General features: G+C 45.2%; 1 protein-coding gene across 1 annotated transcript; it reads left to right on the top strand.

The window, feature by feature from the left end:
- Positions 1-437: 437 nt before the first annotated feature.
- Positions 438-14,053, top strand: LOC124146749 (chymotrypsin-like serine proteinase). The gene is made up of 6 exons (XM_048390852.1): positions 438-565; positions 6,464-6,641; positions 8,275-8,365; positions 8,761-8,932; positions 12,451-12,602; positions 13,787-14,053. The coding sequence occupies exons 1-6, from the start codon at positions 535-537 to the stop codon at positions 13,922-13,924; spliced, it is 762 nt and encodes a 253-aa protein (XP_048246809.1). The 5' UTR covers positions 438-534; the 3' UTR covers positions 13,925-14,053.
- The last annotated feature ends 1,595 nt before the right edge of the window (positions 14,054-15,648 follow it).

Raw genomic sequence — 15,648 nt, 5'->3', positions numbered from 1 at the left:
TTTCCAGCTGTTTGACGGCGGTCTGTAAATAATTTAATCGGGACCACACAGTCCAGTGACTGACATCATGAGCATCGATAATAGCATATGGGATACGACGACATGTTTCAACCAAATCAGCGAGTCTGACCACTCGATCCCGTTAGTCGCCACTTACAACTAGCATGTATTGCTGAAGACCAATTCTAACCTGGATATTCAGAGGGTGATTACCGCGAGAAAGAATTATACTATTGAAATGAAATTAGTCGGTAATGCGTAAATTTGTCCTCCACCGCAGAATGGACGTCACCATGATTTGTTTGGACATTTTCAGCTATATCTCACAAAATGACGAAGGGTACACCTCAAGAGGACATGCTGGTCCCACGTCGTGCCGTCGTCCACGTGGCTACCTCGAGTATGTAGCAGGTGATGAAGGTGAGAGACCCGACAGATGGACAAGAGAGGGTATATATTAATCTACCAGTTTGTAGTTCACGCTATTTACTGACCTTACCTGCGAGATTTACAATACTGCTGTCTTTTTTCGCCATGCTGTACCTTGTGCTTCTAGCGATCACTGGTGAGTAGTCAAGTTAGGTTTGAGAACATGCAAATGGGTTTAGGGTTTGGCGCTACTGAAGAGTGAGTGAGTTGGGTTTAACGCCGCTTTTAACAGTATTCCAGATAGATCGCGGCGTGTCAGTTTAATGTGGGAGGAAAGCCCGAAGTGATGCAGGTCTCGCCTTAGACGACTGGGTCATCCATGCCCCCGCCACTGAAGAGAGTATGACTCTGTGCCCCACTCAGGCTCGACTTCTTGTGCGTGAAAAGACCGAAGTGTTGATACCAGCTGTACATGCAAACATGTTTCCAACTCAGTGAAACCACGAACACGGGTATGGTGCTGACAGACATTGGGCCGTATCCTATATTAAACGAAATTTAAACTGCCTAAACAAAATTATTGTGGCTTCGTTACCTTGAACCACGTGGTCAGCTACTCATACAATTAGTGTTGTGGAAACAAAAATATCTGAGTCTCCCTGTAAACAAAGCATGTGGAACACAGCATAAGCCACAAATTATTAAAATATATCGCTGATTCAATTAGCAAACTATTTTGTCAAATAAATAAATGAATGAATGAATGAATGAATGAATGAATGAATGAATGAATGAATGAATAAATAAATAAATAAATAAATAAATAAATAAATAAATAAATAAATAAATAAATAAATAAATAAATAAATTTTGTATCTAGTTCAGGGAAAGAGGCACATGTCATGAGGCTTCACACGAAACAGAATGCTTCGTCCAACTATCGTCCAACTGTCGTCCAGTATCGCTAATAGTTGTGCTGGAAAGATATTGAAAGAGGGGTTTTAAAGTATATGTCTAGTTTTTTCTTGATAAGAAGCTATTGTTTAAATATCAGTCAGACTTCCAACCTGGACATTCCACTGTTCATCAACTCATAAAACTCTATCATAATGTATGTAATGCTTTAGATAAGAGTGGGGATTATTGTATGATATTTTGTGACGTGTCAAAGGCTATCGATCGTGTATTTCACAGAGGATTTGTGCAAAATTAAAGGACAGGTACACAAGGTAACGTGTTAAACTGTCAAGAAGTTATTTAGGCCATAGATATCAAAAAGTATTTTTAAAATGGGCTTTGCCAAATCCTTATTTTTTTACCACTGTGAGTGCCAGAAGGCTCGGTCCTCGGGCCTTGTATTTATAATACAGTCAACAACGTTTATAACGAACACGCTTATAACGAACTGACGGATATAACGAACTATTTCTTGGTCCTGTCCATGTGCTGTATATATGCCGTACATATGCTTATAATTTGATTCTAAAGACAACTTGGTATAACATTCTCTTTGGGTGGTAAGAATTAGTGGTCTTAAATATTACAATTTTCATAAAAGCCTATTGCAAAAATGATTAATTCCATGTGAAACTGTGTATGTTAAATAAAAAGTCTGTGAACTTTAAATATACCATTTTCATACATTCTGCTTTGAATATGCTTGTGAGGTGTGGGATGGTTGCTCATTAAAATTAAAAGAAAAACTTGACAATCTCAAGTTAGAGCAGCGCGTGTAGTTACCGGGTAACCGAAATATGCTCCCGTGGTGCTCTTTATCTTGAAACTGGTTGGAATATACTTGCATAAAGAGGAATATATCGCAAACTCCGCTTGTTTCATAAAATACCGATGTAACCTCCTCCCATTTGGTAACCAAACACCGTTGTAACAATATCTGTGTACAAGTTAACAAATGCATGAAATATATCAACACCATCACAAGAACACAATTGTTTTGATAGTCATTTTATTCATCTGCTCTTAAATTAAGGGATGATGTGCACCTATTAATCAGAGAGTCCAATACTCTAATTTCTTTTTAAATCAAAATACAAACTAAATGCTCCTTCTTATTTACCTGTGGTTTAAGGAAGTACAATATATAGCTTACAATATTACGCTACTCGTGCAGTTGACTTATTTACAATTGGTTTTTCATAGCTCTTTAGTTCTCCATGTGAAAACGTTTATCACTGCTTATGTACTTTTTGATATGTAAGTATTGTTAAAAGGGATCTTCTATCTCAGCTACAACAAAAATGTACACGTGTTTCTCTCAGTCCATAAGTATATCAACCGCACTAATATATTTACATAAATGAAAAACATTTGTACATTTCTCAATTGTATTATCATACGACGCTAACATTGTAAACACTTTGCGAGAGGGCTACCTATGTCGGGAAACGTGTGCCTATGCGTTTTCCTTATGAATAAATTAATTAATATATTTTAGTAGGTTACTCGTCTATACAAGTAAAATTGATTCTCAATAACCACGTGACCCATTTGGGCCACGCACCCAACTTGACGTATGAAGAGGCGGGCCGATGGCATGATGGCGATCTCTTAAAATCAGTTCTTGCATGTTTAACGGTTGCGATCACTAAGGTCTGATATTAATGAGATTTTGAGGTCATGGTGACCTTTGCGAATGTCACTCACTATGAATGGCATAGCGTGTGCAAAACACAAGAACGTAATTTCAGGTGGAATAATCATTATTTAATGAAAATATAAAAATGCACGAGCAGTTTTTAGGGGCGGGTGAGTCATGAGAAAACAGACATCGATTTTGTATCTGATTTGCCAACTCTGAACACTTGTTCTCCACGTGACAGCATGTGTAAGGGTACGAGTGAAAGGTGCGAGACAACTGAGTACAAGATACCGTTACAATGTGTTTCTCGGCCTTGACCGACCGTGATTCCTGTAGTTGTACATTTGCCCATGCTCTGTTACAGACTTCGGCCACCTGTGTGGTGCAGTGTCTCTAAGTCCTGCTCTGTTACAGACTTCGGCCACGTGTGTGGTGCAGTGTCTCTAAGTCCTGCTCTGTTACAGTCTTCGGCCACGTGTGTGGTGCGGTGTCTCTAAGTCCTGCTCTGTTACAGACTTCGGCCACGTGTGTGGTGCGGTGTCTCTAAGTCCTGCTCTGTTACAGTCTTCGGCCACGTGTGTGGTGCGGTGTCTCTAAGTCCTGCTCTGTTACAGACTTCGGCCACCTGTGTGGTGCGGTGTCTCTAAGTCCTGCTCTGTTACAGTCTTCGGCCACCTGTGTGGTGCAGTGTCTCTAAGTCCTGCTCTGTTACAGACTTCGGCCACGTGTGTGGTGCGGTGTCTCTAAGTCCTGCTCTGTTACAGTCTCCGGCCACCTGTGTTGTGCAGTGTCTCTAAGTCCTGCTCTGTTACAGTCTTCGGCCATGTGTGTGGTGCAGTGTCTCTAAGTCCTGCTCTGTTACAGTCTCCGGCCACCTGTGTGGTGCGGTGTCTCTAAGTCCTGCTCTGTTACAGTCTTCGGCCATGTGTGTGGTGCAGTGTCTCTAAGTCCTGCTCTGTTACAGTCTTCGGCCACGTGTGTGGTGCGGTGTCTCTAAGTCCTGCTCTGGCTCTGTGTGTGAGTGTGTGAGTGAGTGAGTGAGTTGGGTTTAACGCCGCTTTTAACAGTATTCCAGTTATATCACGGCGTGTCAGCTTAATGTGGGAGGAAAGCCCGAAGTGAGGCAGGTCTCAGACGTTTACCACTTCGGTGAAACCCACGAGCACGGGTATGGTGCTGACAAACCTAGAAACATAATCGGGGTGTGAGTGAGTGAGTGAGTGAGTGAGTGAGTGTGGTGGTCCTGGGGTTTTGTACGGAGACAAAATATATTTTCAGCTACAGCTGCAAAACCAGGTGTTTTTGTTCCTTAAACCTACGAGCCTATATAAACAAAATAACAAATTTCTTGCAAAAATTTCTTGTGGCATACATTTTTTTTTTCAACGGTCTGAAGCATAACTATTTTGTTGACGCATTTTCTGAGACGATTGTTTTATGTAACATTCCAAAGACCGTTACCGTTCATTATCGTTTACTATCTAATAATGTTGTCTGAGATCGTTCTGCCATTGTCGACTCTATTGCATCGTACACAATGACATTCATTTTTTGTGTCACATGTGTGCGTGCTGCAGTCAACTATGTCTATTAATAACACCCATCGGCTGTCCCATTGTTGTCTGATATACCGGGTGGTACCGGGAAATACCGAGAATTACCGTGGAATACCGGGATCAGAAGTTTAGGTGTCAGTTCTGACAAGTATCCGAACACATCTTTCAAAGAGCAGTCTTTGATTTTGCACTTTGGGACATTTTCGTAAGAGGCGACTAACGGGATCGGGTGGTCAGGCTTGCTGACTTGATTGATGCATGTCATTGTATCCCAACTGCAAGGATCGATGCTCATGATGTCAGTGGAGTTTCTGGTGTGGCCTCGATTATTTACAGACCGCCGTCTTATAGCTGGAATATTGCTGAGTGCGGCGTTAAACAACCAAAAAGAGCAACAAAACCCACCCCCAAAAACTTTTAGACACCAGGAGTCTCTTGTTTGTCTTCAGGAAGCGGATCTGGTGGTGACGTCATGACGTATACGTAAATATGTGGAATACATTTGAACATCAAATCCGTGACCTGTCCAAATGTATGTTACCCCCATCACACCAAACTAGTTCACAATACGTTCGTGAAAATGTTGTCGAACGGGCTCCAACTGTGTATGAACGTTGTGGACGTAGTAGCAACTATTGACAGTCTTTTTACGAACTTCATGGACGGGCTTGGACGGGGAGGGTGCTCTAGAACTTTGAGTCTGCTCCAAATTTTATCCCGTCCATCCCTTTCTGCAATTATTCGGATTGACAACGTACTTAAAACGAGAAAGACGTATTGCGAACGGAATTGAATACTTCGAACGGAATTGCCGTACTTCGACCCTACTAGGGACGTGTTACGACGTGGTGCAGTCCGACATAAATTTCAGTACGTGTGCACATCGACCGGGTCGACTTCTCTTTGGCATGATGTGTACAGCTCGGAGCCCTGAACTTGAATGAAGTCTGGCTACAACGCGCTCGGTATCCATAGGAGTCGGGCCAGGACGGGCCAGGACGCGAATATACACGCACTTGGGACGAGATGAGGACGTACTGCGAACGAGTTGGTCGGGTTAAGAATTAGTTAGAACTGGCTTGGACGTATTGTTAACGAGGTAGAAAGAGGTTGAACTGGTTAAGAACGGGTTGAGAACGGCTACGGACGTGCTCGAACTGCTTCGAAACGTTGTCGGGTTGAGGTGAACGGGCACTTTTACACGATTTGAACTGGATACAAACGGACTGCAGACTGGCTAAGAACGAGATAGACGTATTGAGGACTGCTTATGAACGAACTAGCATCGTATTTTACGCCAAACTACGCGTTCTACCGTGATTACAGCCCGTTCTAGTATTTTGTTTAGAACGGGGTAGAAAGGGATAGAACTACTTTGGTGTGATGGTGGCATTAGTAGCATTATGGCGTGCATCGTATCTCATGCTGACGTCACGTTTGTCCGCTGTGCGCCCTAAAGTGACGGAGGGCATAGATCGCCCGACTGTGATCCTTCGTTTCACCACACATGTCCTCGAGGGTTTTCAGAAGCGGTATACGCCTTCCCGTTGCTCTCATGTTGCACCCGACATATACCTGGGAAATCAGGCCCCCAGTATATCCATGTTGTCCTCAGAGACGCCTAACGAGCACGCATGACCTGACTGTGTGTTTGGTGTCGTGCCACGATGTCGTGGACAACCACATTGTTTCTGTTTATATCTGGAAGATGACTGCAGGTAAAACCTACATGTACTTTCGTTCGTTCGTTCGTTCGTTCCTTCATACATTCATTCATCCCACTCACATTAACAACCATCATGGTATGACTGAAATCATTAATAATTCTTCATTCGGCCAGAGACCATATAATAGATCTATTATGTGGTCTCTGATTCGGCGTACAACCCAACTGATTCACGCCATCTTTGTGCATCAAGTGTTTCTCCTCCCACTCCAGGCTGTGTGTCGGCCCGGCCAGGCTCCCGGATTGCTGGGGGGACTCCGCTGACCCCCGGTGAGCTGCCTTACCTCGCCTCCGTGCAGCTCCACAGCTCCAACGCCTGGTACCATCTGTGTGGAGGCACCCTCATCAGCGAGACCAGAGTCCTCACCGCAGCTCACTGCATCTCTGGCGCGTAAGTTGACAGAGAAACGAAACTACAGAAGCCTCTTAGGGCCACTTGTTCTTTTCTTTTCTTCTTGAAATTTCAAGAGAGTAAGTTGAAATTTCAAGATGCTAAGTTGAAATTTCAAGAAACATACGTTAAGATTTCAAGACTTAGTTATATTCTTTACATTTCAACTTTTCAAAATCATTATATTGAAATGTCAACTTAGTATGCATCTAGATGTAATTTATATCTTGGAAAGGTCTCTCTCCTCCAAATTGTAATGACACTAATAAATAAATTTCAACATAGCATCTTGAAATTTCACCTGTACGTTTTTACATCGTTGGAGCGGAGTTGGTGTGGAAAGGTGTGTTGATGTTTGTTTGCGATAGAAACGTTTTTCAGTCAGTGCATCAAGACAGAAGGGCGGGCGGGAAGCCTAGTGGTTAAAGCGTTCGCTCGTCACACCGAAGACCCTGGTTCGATTCACAACACGGGTATAATGTGTGAAGCCCATTTTCTTTTCAATGAAACAGAAGCCGGACAAATGTATAAACAACACATTTTGTTCAAGTATGTCCCAGAAACAATTTTCAATCTTGGTAATATTTGGAATTATATATTTCGGCCCCCTTCCCCTAAGACGTGTTGCATAATTAAATATACCGAATGGTCGACCCCAAAGAACTGACTGTCACGCAACACCAAGCTGATTTCCTCTTTGACAATAAAAACACATTTTCTGCTTAAGAATTGAGGTGAGATGAGGTGAGGTGAAATGGGGCGTCCAAGATTATTGCACTTACGTATATAGCGACGTGCATGCACGTGTGTCCGGACTAATGCCGATTTATAGTGCTAGCCCACTCAGATACCATGCCGCAGTTTAATATGAATACTCCACTCAGACACAGCCTACTGACTCCGAGTCAACCAGTCCTTGTACTTGTTTTAGCCCCTTATGGGCCTAGCGCCCGATAGGGTAACAATAAGTACTATGTTTAAACGTCTTTTGGTATGACTCGGCCAGGGATCGAACCCACGACCTTCCGCTCTCCAGGCGGACGCTCTTCCAATAGGCCGCAAACTGGTACTTGATATCTTTTGCGTTGAGTATAGACAGGGACCCAGTTGAATTGGCACCAATTACGTCATAATCTAAGGGGTATAACTCAGGCCTGTTTAGCTCGAAAAACGAAGGCCTCATAACGGCATATCATTTTCACACTATTGTGAGCTTCCTACTTTCACTGTGAAAATGAGTGTATATTTTCAAACACAGATACTAACTAATTCTAAAATTGCGTTTTGTTTAGAAAAAGAAAGAAAGTAACTTTTGCGTGTACACTTCCCCTTTAAGAAATGATGTTTGGTGAAGACTCTACTGTTTGCAGCCCGATGTATGACAGGACTACTTATGTCCGGCGTCCGGCAACGAACACTTTCTTACTTTTTTATGCACATTGAGTGTATGGCGGGTGCGATCAGTAGGGCGGGACATGCTTTACACTTTCGCGAACACCTGGCGTCATCAGTGATTTAAAAAAGTGATCAACTCATATATATCAATCGCTCTTTTTTTTGCGTATTTCGCCAAATGGAATTTGTTTCAGATCATCGACAGTGAATATTCTCATTTGACGTTATACGTTTATAGGGCAACAGACTACAGAATCGTACTGGGGGAACACAGCCTGAGTCAAGTCGACGGAACGGAGGAGTACGCCTCTATTGCGAGCTTTGTCACAGTAAGTGATTGTTCTTAAAGGTAGTCATCGACCGATCATTCCGATCGCTGCTTAGTTCCAAAACGAGCCTTACATCATCGTGGTATTTGTAGCGCCCTGATTGGTAGTTGTAACAACGGTGTCGTGTGCAGAAGGGGAATTCAACTATGACGTGTTTAATTCACGTGACATTGTAGGTCTCCAGCCTTGGGTATCGCTTTTTTATGGCTGCCTTTAACTTCGGGTGTGGGGTATGTTTCAATAATGCGAAGGTATTTATGCGGTTCATCGGGGTTCAAATGTTACTTCGAAAAAGGTTCTGAATTACGGTTGATGTATGATTTAAGAGCTTCTGTCATATCCTTCCCTCTCAGTATGTTTTGTCGGCGATACAGAGGTTGCGTTTTCTATTTTAGCATCCCGACTACAACGGCAACGCTGCTGGTTTCCCCAACGACATCGCCATTGTTACTTTGGCAAACAACGCCGATACCAGCAACAGCGCAATTGGCATCATACCCCTCGCTGATGCCGGAGCCGACTTCACCGGAGTCGATTGTACCATCTCTGGTTGGGGTAGCTTAGCTGGTGAGTTGTACCATCTCTGGTTGGGGTAGCTCAGCTGGTGAGTTGTACCATGTCTGGTTGGGGTAGCTCAGCTGGTGAGTTGTACCATCTCTGGTTGGGGCAGCTCAGCTGGTGAGTTGTACCATCTCTGGTTGGGGCAGCTCAGCTGGTGAGTTGTACCATGTGTGGTTGGGGTAGCTCAGCTGGGGAGTTGTACCATCTCTGGTTGGGGTAGCTCAGCTGGTGAGTTGTACCATCTCTGGTTGGGGTAGCTTAGCTGGTGAGTTGTATACTCTCCGGATGGGATAGCTTTACTGGTGAGTTGTACCATCTCTGGTGGGGTAGCTCAGCTGGTGAGTTGTACCATCTCTGGTTGGGGTAGCTTTACTGGTGAGATGTACCATCTCTGGTTGGGCAGCTCAGCTGGTGAGTCGTACCATCTCTGGCTGGGGCAGCTCAACTGGGCAGTTGTACCATCTCTGGTTGGGGTACCTTAGCTGGTGAGTCGTATCAACTCTGGCTGGGGTAGCTTAGCTGGTGAGTTGTACCATCTCTGGTTGGGGTAGCTCAGCTGGTGAGTTGTACCATCTCTGGTTGGAATAGCTCAGCTGGGGAGTTGTACCATCTCTGGCTGGGGTAGCTCAGCTGGGGAGTTGTACCATCTCTGGCTGGGGTAGCTCAGCTGGGGAGTTGTACAATCTCTGGCTGGGGTAGCTCAGCTGGGGAGTTGTACCATCTCTAGTTGGAATAGCTCAGCTGGTGAGTTGTACCATCTCTGGCTGGGGTAGCTCAGCTGGGGAGTTGTACAATCTCTAGTTGGAATAGCTCAGCTAGTGAGTTGTACCATCTCTGGCTGGGGCAGCTCAGCTGGGGAGTTGTACCATCTCTGGTTGGGGTAGCTCAGCTGGTGAGTTGTACCATCTCTGGTTGGGGTAGCTTTACTGGTGAGTTGTACCATCTCTAGTTGGGGTAGCTAAGCTTGGGAGTTGTACCATCTCTGGTTGGGATAGCTTAGCTGGTAAGTTGTACCATCTCTGGTGGGGTAGCTTAGCTGATGAGTCGTACCATGTCTAGTTGGGGGTAGCTCAGCTGGTGAGTTGTACCATCTCTAGTTGGGGTAGCTCAGCTGGGCAGTTGTACCAACTCTGGCTGGGGTAGCTTAGCTGGTGAGTTGTACCATCTCTGGTTGGGGTAGCTCAGCTGGTGAGTTGTACCATCTCTGGTTGGAATAGCTCAGCTGGGGAGTTGTACCATCTCTTGCTGGGGTAGCTCAGCTGGGGAGTTGAACCATCTCTAGTTGGAATAGCTCAGCTGGGGAGTTGTACCATCTCTGGCTGGGGTAGCTCAGCTGGGGAGTTGTACCATCTCTGGCTGGGGTAGCTCAGCTGGGGAGTTGTACAATCTCTGGCTGGGGTAGCTCAGCTGGGGAGTTGTACCATCTCTAGTTGGAATAGCTCAGCTGGTGAGTTGTACCATCTCTAGTTGGAATAGCTCAGCTGGGGAGTTGTACCATCTCTGGTTGGAATAGCTCAGCTGGGGAGTTGTACCATCTCTTGCTGGGGTAGCTCAGCTGGGGAGTTGAACCATCTCTAGTTGGAATAGCTCAGCTGGGGAGTTGTACCATCTCTGGCTGGGGTAGCTCAGCTGGGGAGTTGTACCATCTCTGGCTGGGGTAGCTCAGCTGGGGAGTTGTACAATCTCTGGCTGGGGTAGCTCAGCTGGGGAGTTGTACCATCTCTAGTTGGAATAGCTCAGCTGGTGAGTTGTACCATCTCTAGTTGGAATAGCTCAGCTGGGGAGTTGTACCATCTCTGGCTGGGGTAGCTCAGCTGGGGAGTTGTATAATCTCTAGTTGGAATAGCTCAGCTAGTGAGTTGTACCATCTCTGGCTGGGGCAGCTCAGCTGGGGAGTTGTACCATCTCTGGTTGGGGTAGCTCAGCTGGTGAGTTGTACCATCTCTAGTTGGGGTAGCTTTACTGGTGAGTTGTACCATCTCTAGTTGGGGTAGCTAAGCTTGGGAGTTGTACCATCTCTGGTTGGGATAGCTTAGCTGGTAAGTTGTACCATCTCTGGTGGGGTAGCTTAGCTGATGAGTCGTACCATGTCTAGTTGGGGGTAGCTCAGCTGGTGAGTTGTACCATCTCTAGTTGGGGTAGCTCAGCTGGGCAGTTGTACCAACTCTGGCTGGGGTAGCTTAGCTGGTGAGTTGTACCATCTCTGGTTGGGGTAGCTCAGCTGGTGAGTTGTACCATCTCTGGTTGGAATAGCTCAGCTGGGGAGTTGTACCATCTCTTGCTGGGGTAGCTCAGCTGGGGAGTTGAACCATCTCTAGTTGGAATAGCTCAGCTGGGGAGTTGTACCATCTCTGGCTGGGGTAGCTCAGCTGGGGAGTTGTACCATCTCTGGCTGGGGTAGCTCAGCTGGGGAGTTGTACAATCTCTGGCTGGGGTAGCTCAGCTGGGGAGTTGTACCATCTCTAGTTGGAATAGCTCAGCTGGTGAGTTGTACCATCTCTGGCTGGGGTAGCTCAGCTGGGGAGTTGTACAATCTCTGGTTGGGGTAGCTTTACTGGTGAGTTGTATACTCTCCGGATGGGATAGCTTTACTGGTGAGTTGTAAACTCTCCGGATGGGATAGTTTTACTGGTGAGTTGTACCATCTCCGGATGGGATAGTTTTACTGGTGAGTTGTACCATCTCTGGTTGGGGTAGCTTTACTGGTGAGTTGTAAACTCTCCGGAGGTAATAGTTTTACTGGTGAGTTGTATACTCTCCGGATGGGATAGCTTTGCTGGTGAGTTGCATACTCTCCGGATGGGATAACTTTACTGGTGAGTTGTATACTCACCGGATGGAATAGTTTTACTGGTGAGTTGTATACTATCCGGATGGGATAGCTTTGCTGGTGAGTTGTATACTCTCCGGATGGAATAGTTTTACTTATAAGTTGTATACTCTCCGGATGGGAAAGCTTTACTGGTGAGTTGTATACTATCCGGATGGGATAGCTTTACTGGTGAGTTGTATACTCTCCGGATGGGAAAGCTTTACTGGTGAGTTGTATTCTCTCCGGAGGTAATAGTTTTACTGGTGAGTTGTATTCTCTCCGGAGGTAATAGCTTTACTGGTGAGTTGTATACTCTCCGGATGGGATAGCTTTACTGGTTGTAAATAATACAGTTGTTAAATTATCTAAATAAAAAATATTATAAAAAGAGCCCAGAGACTCTTCATTTTCAGCTACTGCAGTAATCTAGACTTGCCAAACATTATATACTTGCATGGGCTGTATTGGATATATTTGTATCAGGGTATGTATGACAGACTACACTCTCTTGTATGTGAAGCTTTACTTGGGAGTTGTAACGTATTTGCCGTGTGTAGCTTACTGCTCTCTTGAACCATCTCTGGCTTTGACGGTTTATCACCAAGACTGGGTAATCTGGTCCTTGCTTACAGGCTGTTTGAAATAGTTTAAACTTTGATCAGATGACTTCTCATTGCTTGCTATATCACACACACACACGCTGTTGTTACAGGGTCAGTGGCACTTCAGGACACGCCGTCAAAAGCCACGTTCCCCGCCATCTCTAACGCCGCCTGCGCCAGCCTGTGGGCCCCCGTCTCCAACACCATCATTCTCCCCAGCCACGTCTGCATGGTCGGCACCGCGGGGCAAGCCGCGTGTCACGTGAGTCCTCCGTCTCAGAGCTCCAACTCTGCTGCTTTAAATCATCGCACAATAATGACCTAAGATAAGATAGTTGGAACCCCCCCCCCCCCCCCCCCCCCCCCCCACACACACACACACACACACACACACCGCCCTTCATAGTACGGATGTATTACGGGCTGTGGGGTAACCAACATGTATCGTGTTCGATCCCACACCCGGGCGTGACTAGCGAACGCTTTAACCACTAGGCTACCCTACCGCCCCTGCTACCTTTGAGGAAACTTTGTTTCTGTCGCCTTCCCAACAGGATTTGTAAATAGAGTGTTTACAACCTGTATACAACCTTTATCATTTATTAGTGTCAATACAATCTGGAATAGAGCACTTTCCAACCGTGAATATTGTGATATATATATAGTTGATGTAGGCATTCAGCCATGAATTGCGAGGACATATTTCTGCTTGAGCTGCTCTTGATTGAACTATTGTCCTCCCTGACCCCTGTCGGCAGAGATCGCAATTAACTCAGATGTGCCCCCGGACCAGTTTCATTACTTTGTATACATGTCGCTAAATATGATTGGTCGGAATATAAAAAGAAGTTGAAACTTAGTTTTATTTAAACGTTTCTCTTAGACGTAGGGTTTCTAGGGTTTGAGTGAGTGAGTGAGTGAGTTTGGTTTTACGCCGCTTTTAGCAATATTCCAGCAATATCACGGCGGGGGACACCAGAAATTGGCTTCACACATTGTACCCATGTCGGGATTCGAACCCGGGTCTCTGGCGTGACGAGCGAACGCTTTAACCACTAGGCTACCCGACCGCCCCTTCTGGGGTTTGAATATGGCCGTGAAGAGTTGTCAGGTCAGAAACATATGGTCGCGGGTTCGAATCCTGGTTCGCCCTGATTATATTTCCAGGTTCCTCAGCACCATACCCGTGTTTGTGGATTTCACCAAAGTGAAGTAAAAGTCTGAGACCCCAGGCGCCCCCACCCCCCTCACCCCGCACACATTAAATTATCAAATTGACAAGTTGTGAGTTTCAATTCGTTTTGGGTCCTAATTTCACATTTAAATATTTTGAAATCGCAATATGTCCAACCTTTTTCTTCAAAAGGGCGAACATGCGAAATGACATGATAGTTACACGTTTTTGCAATAATACAGTCAGGTAACCTGTTCCTCCTTCTTGTGCAGTACGACAACGGGGGTCCGATGGTGTGTAACGGCGTCCTCGTCGGCCTCATCTCCTGGGGGGACAGCTCGTGCGAGGGGACGCTACCTGCCGTCATGGCCAGTATTCCGTACTTCCGCACCTGGATCGAGGCTAACTAGGCGTCGCTGGACGCCTACAGCGACTATGCTGACAACATACAGTTCTACCTATTCCCGACAAAAAGCATTTTCTTCTTTCAATTCAAGATAAAATAAAATAATATATATTATTATATATTCCCTCTGTAAGGTGCTTTCATGTTGTGTTCTTGACTTGAATCTTTTTATTATACTACAGTTTACTTTAACTGCTAGTGTCAACCATCACCATACACATACATTTAACAAAATAACAGCAGAAGCAACAACTACAACTACAACAACAACAGAGTCATAATAATAGATGTGGGACATAATCTCAATGTCAGTGTTGATTTTGTTGATGGCTCTGTATTGCTGGACGGTACAGAAATGAGTGACAACCAAGCGAAGTGCCAAATCAAATCGGCCCAGACTCAGTTTTTCAAGGAGAGGCTATCTGAACGACCACTGCATCGAGTTTATGTGCAGTGTGTTGAGAAGATCAGCAACCCTGCAGAGTCCTTCGCTTGGATGAGGTCGGCTGGCTTGAAAAGTGAAACAGAATGCTTTCTGTTTGCTGCTCAGGACCAGTCACTTCCCACTCGAAACCGTCAATGTGTAATTTTGCATCAAAATGTAAATATGAAATGTAGATTATGTAATGAATTTAATGAGACTGTCCAACACATTGTCAGTGGATGCCCGGCTTTGGCACAAACACAGTATCTTAAACGACATGATAGTGTGGCTCGATCATTTTATTACCGTCTTCGCCATGCTTGTGGTTTTGTTACAGAGGTCCATCCATGGTACGACCCGGAATATGTAGAGGGCGTCATGGGAAATGATCAATACAAAATTCTTTGGAATAGGCCCGTATACAGCCTCAGATGTATCCAGGCCAACAAACCCGAATTTGTCCCTTTTGATAAATCCAATGAAATCATTTATATCATTGAATCTTCTGTCCCTTTAGCCACTAATGTGATTGACAAGATTCAGGAAAGACATGGCAAATATGCGGACCTCGCTTTCGAAATGTCACGCTTGCATCCCAAGTACCAAGTTGCCCGACTCCCCATTGTCCTCTGTGCCTCAGGTTTGGTACCTCCCAATCTGTTGACTGACATTGGGAGAGTGCCCGGGTTTGCTACCATGAATACAGCCATTCTGACAATCTGGGTAATGCAGAAGGCTTCCCGGGAGAAGTCCCATTCGCTGTCTGGGCTGCGTGTAGAGGGGGCAAGGGCCCTGTGCTGCTGCTGAGCCTAACCAGCCTGACTGTGCCAGGATCAGCCAAACCCTCTTTGCTGCATTTTTTATTTTAATCTGTATATAACAATAATAATAATAACCGTGGTACCTCTGCTTCAGCTGTTGCTGTTGATAAAGGCGTGGATTAGAATTTATCATAATTAGCCAAGCCTTTGGCCTACATGAAACACAAAAATGTAATTATTTTGGAGCATACTATGCATGACTGAACCATGGTTAAATACTAACTCAACACTAATCAAATACACCCTGTGTTGAAGTGAGTGAGCGTTGGGATGTAATGGTTTTAGGCCACTTTTAGCAATATCCCGAAGGGGGGACCCCAGGTTAATCGGAGAAAAGTTTCACATTCCTGCCTCACAGACAACCAGTGCTAATAGCAATGCTTTGCAGGAACGAAAAGACATTTTCGTTTCGTCAAGGAAGGTCGTGGTAAATCCCTATCATACAAATACCTGACACTAGCGACAGTGTCGCGGGATTCCGCC

Source organism: Haliotis rufescens, unplaced genomic scaffold (genome assembly GCF_023055435.1).
Source record: "Haliotis rufescens isolate VD_foot unplaced genomic scaffold, xgHalRufe1.0.p SCAF_10, whole genome shotgun sequence".
NCBI lineage: Eukaryota > Metazoa > Mollusca > Gastropoda > Lepetellida > Haliotidae > Haliotis > Haliotis rufescens.
Note: the sequence above shows the minus strand (reverse complement) of the source record. Positions and strands in the feature narration are given on the sequence as shown.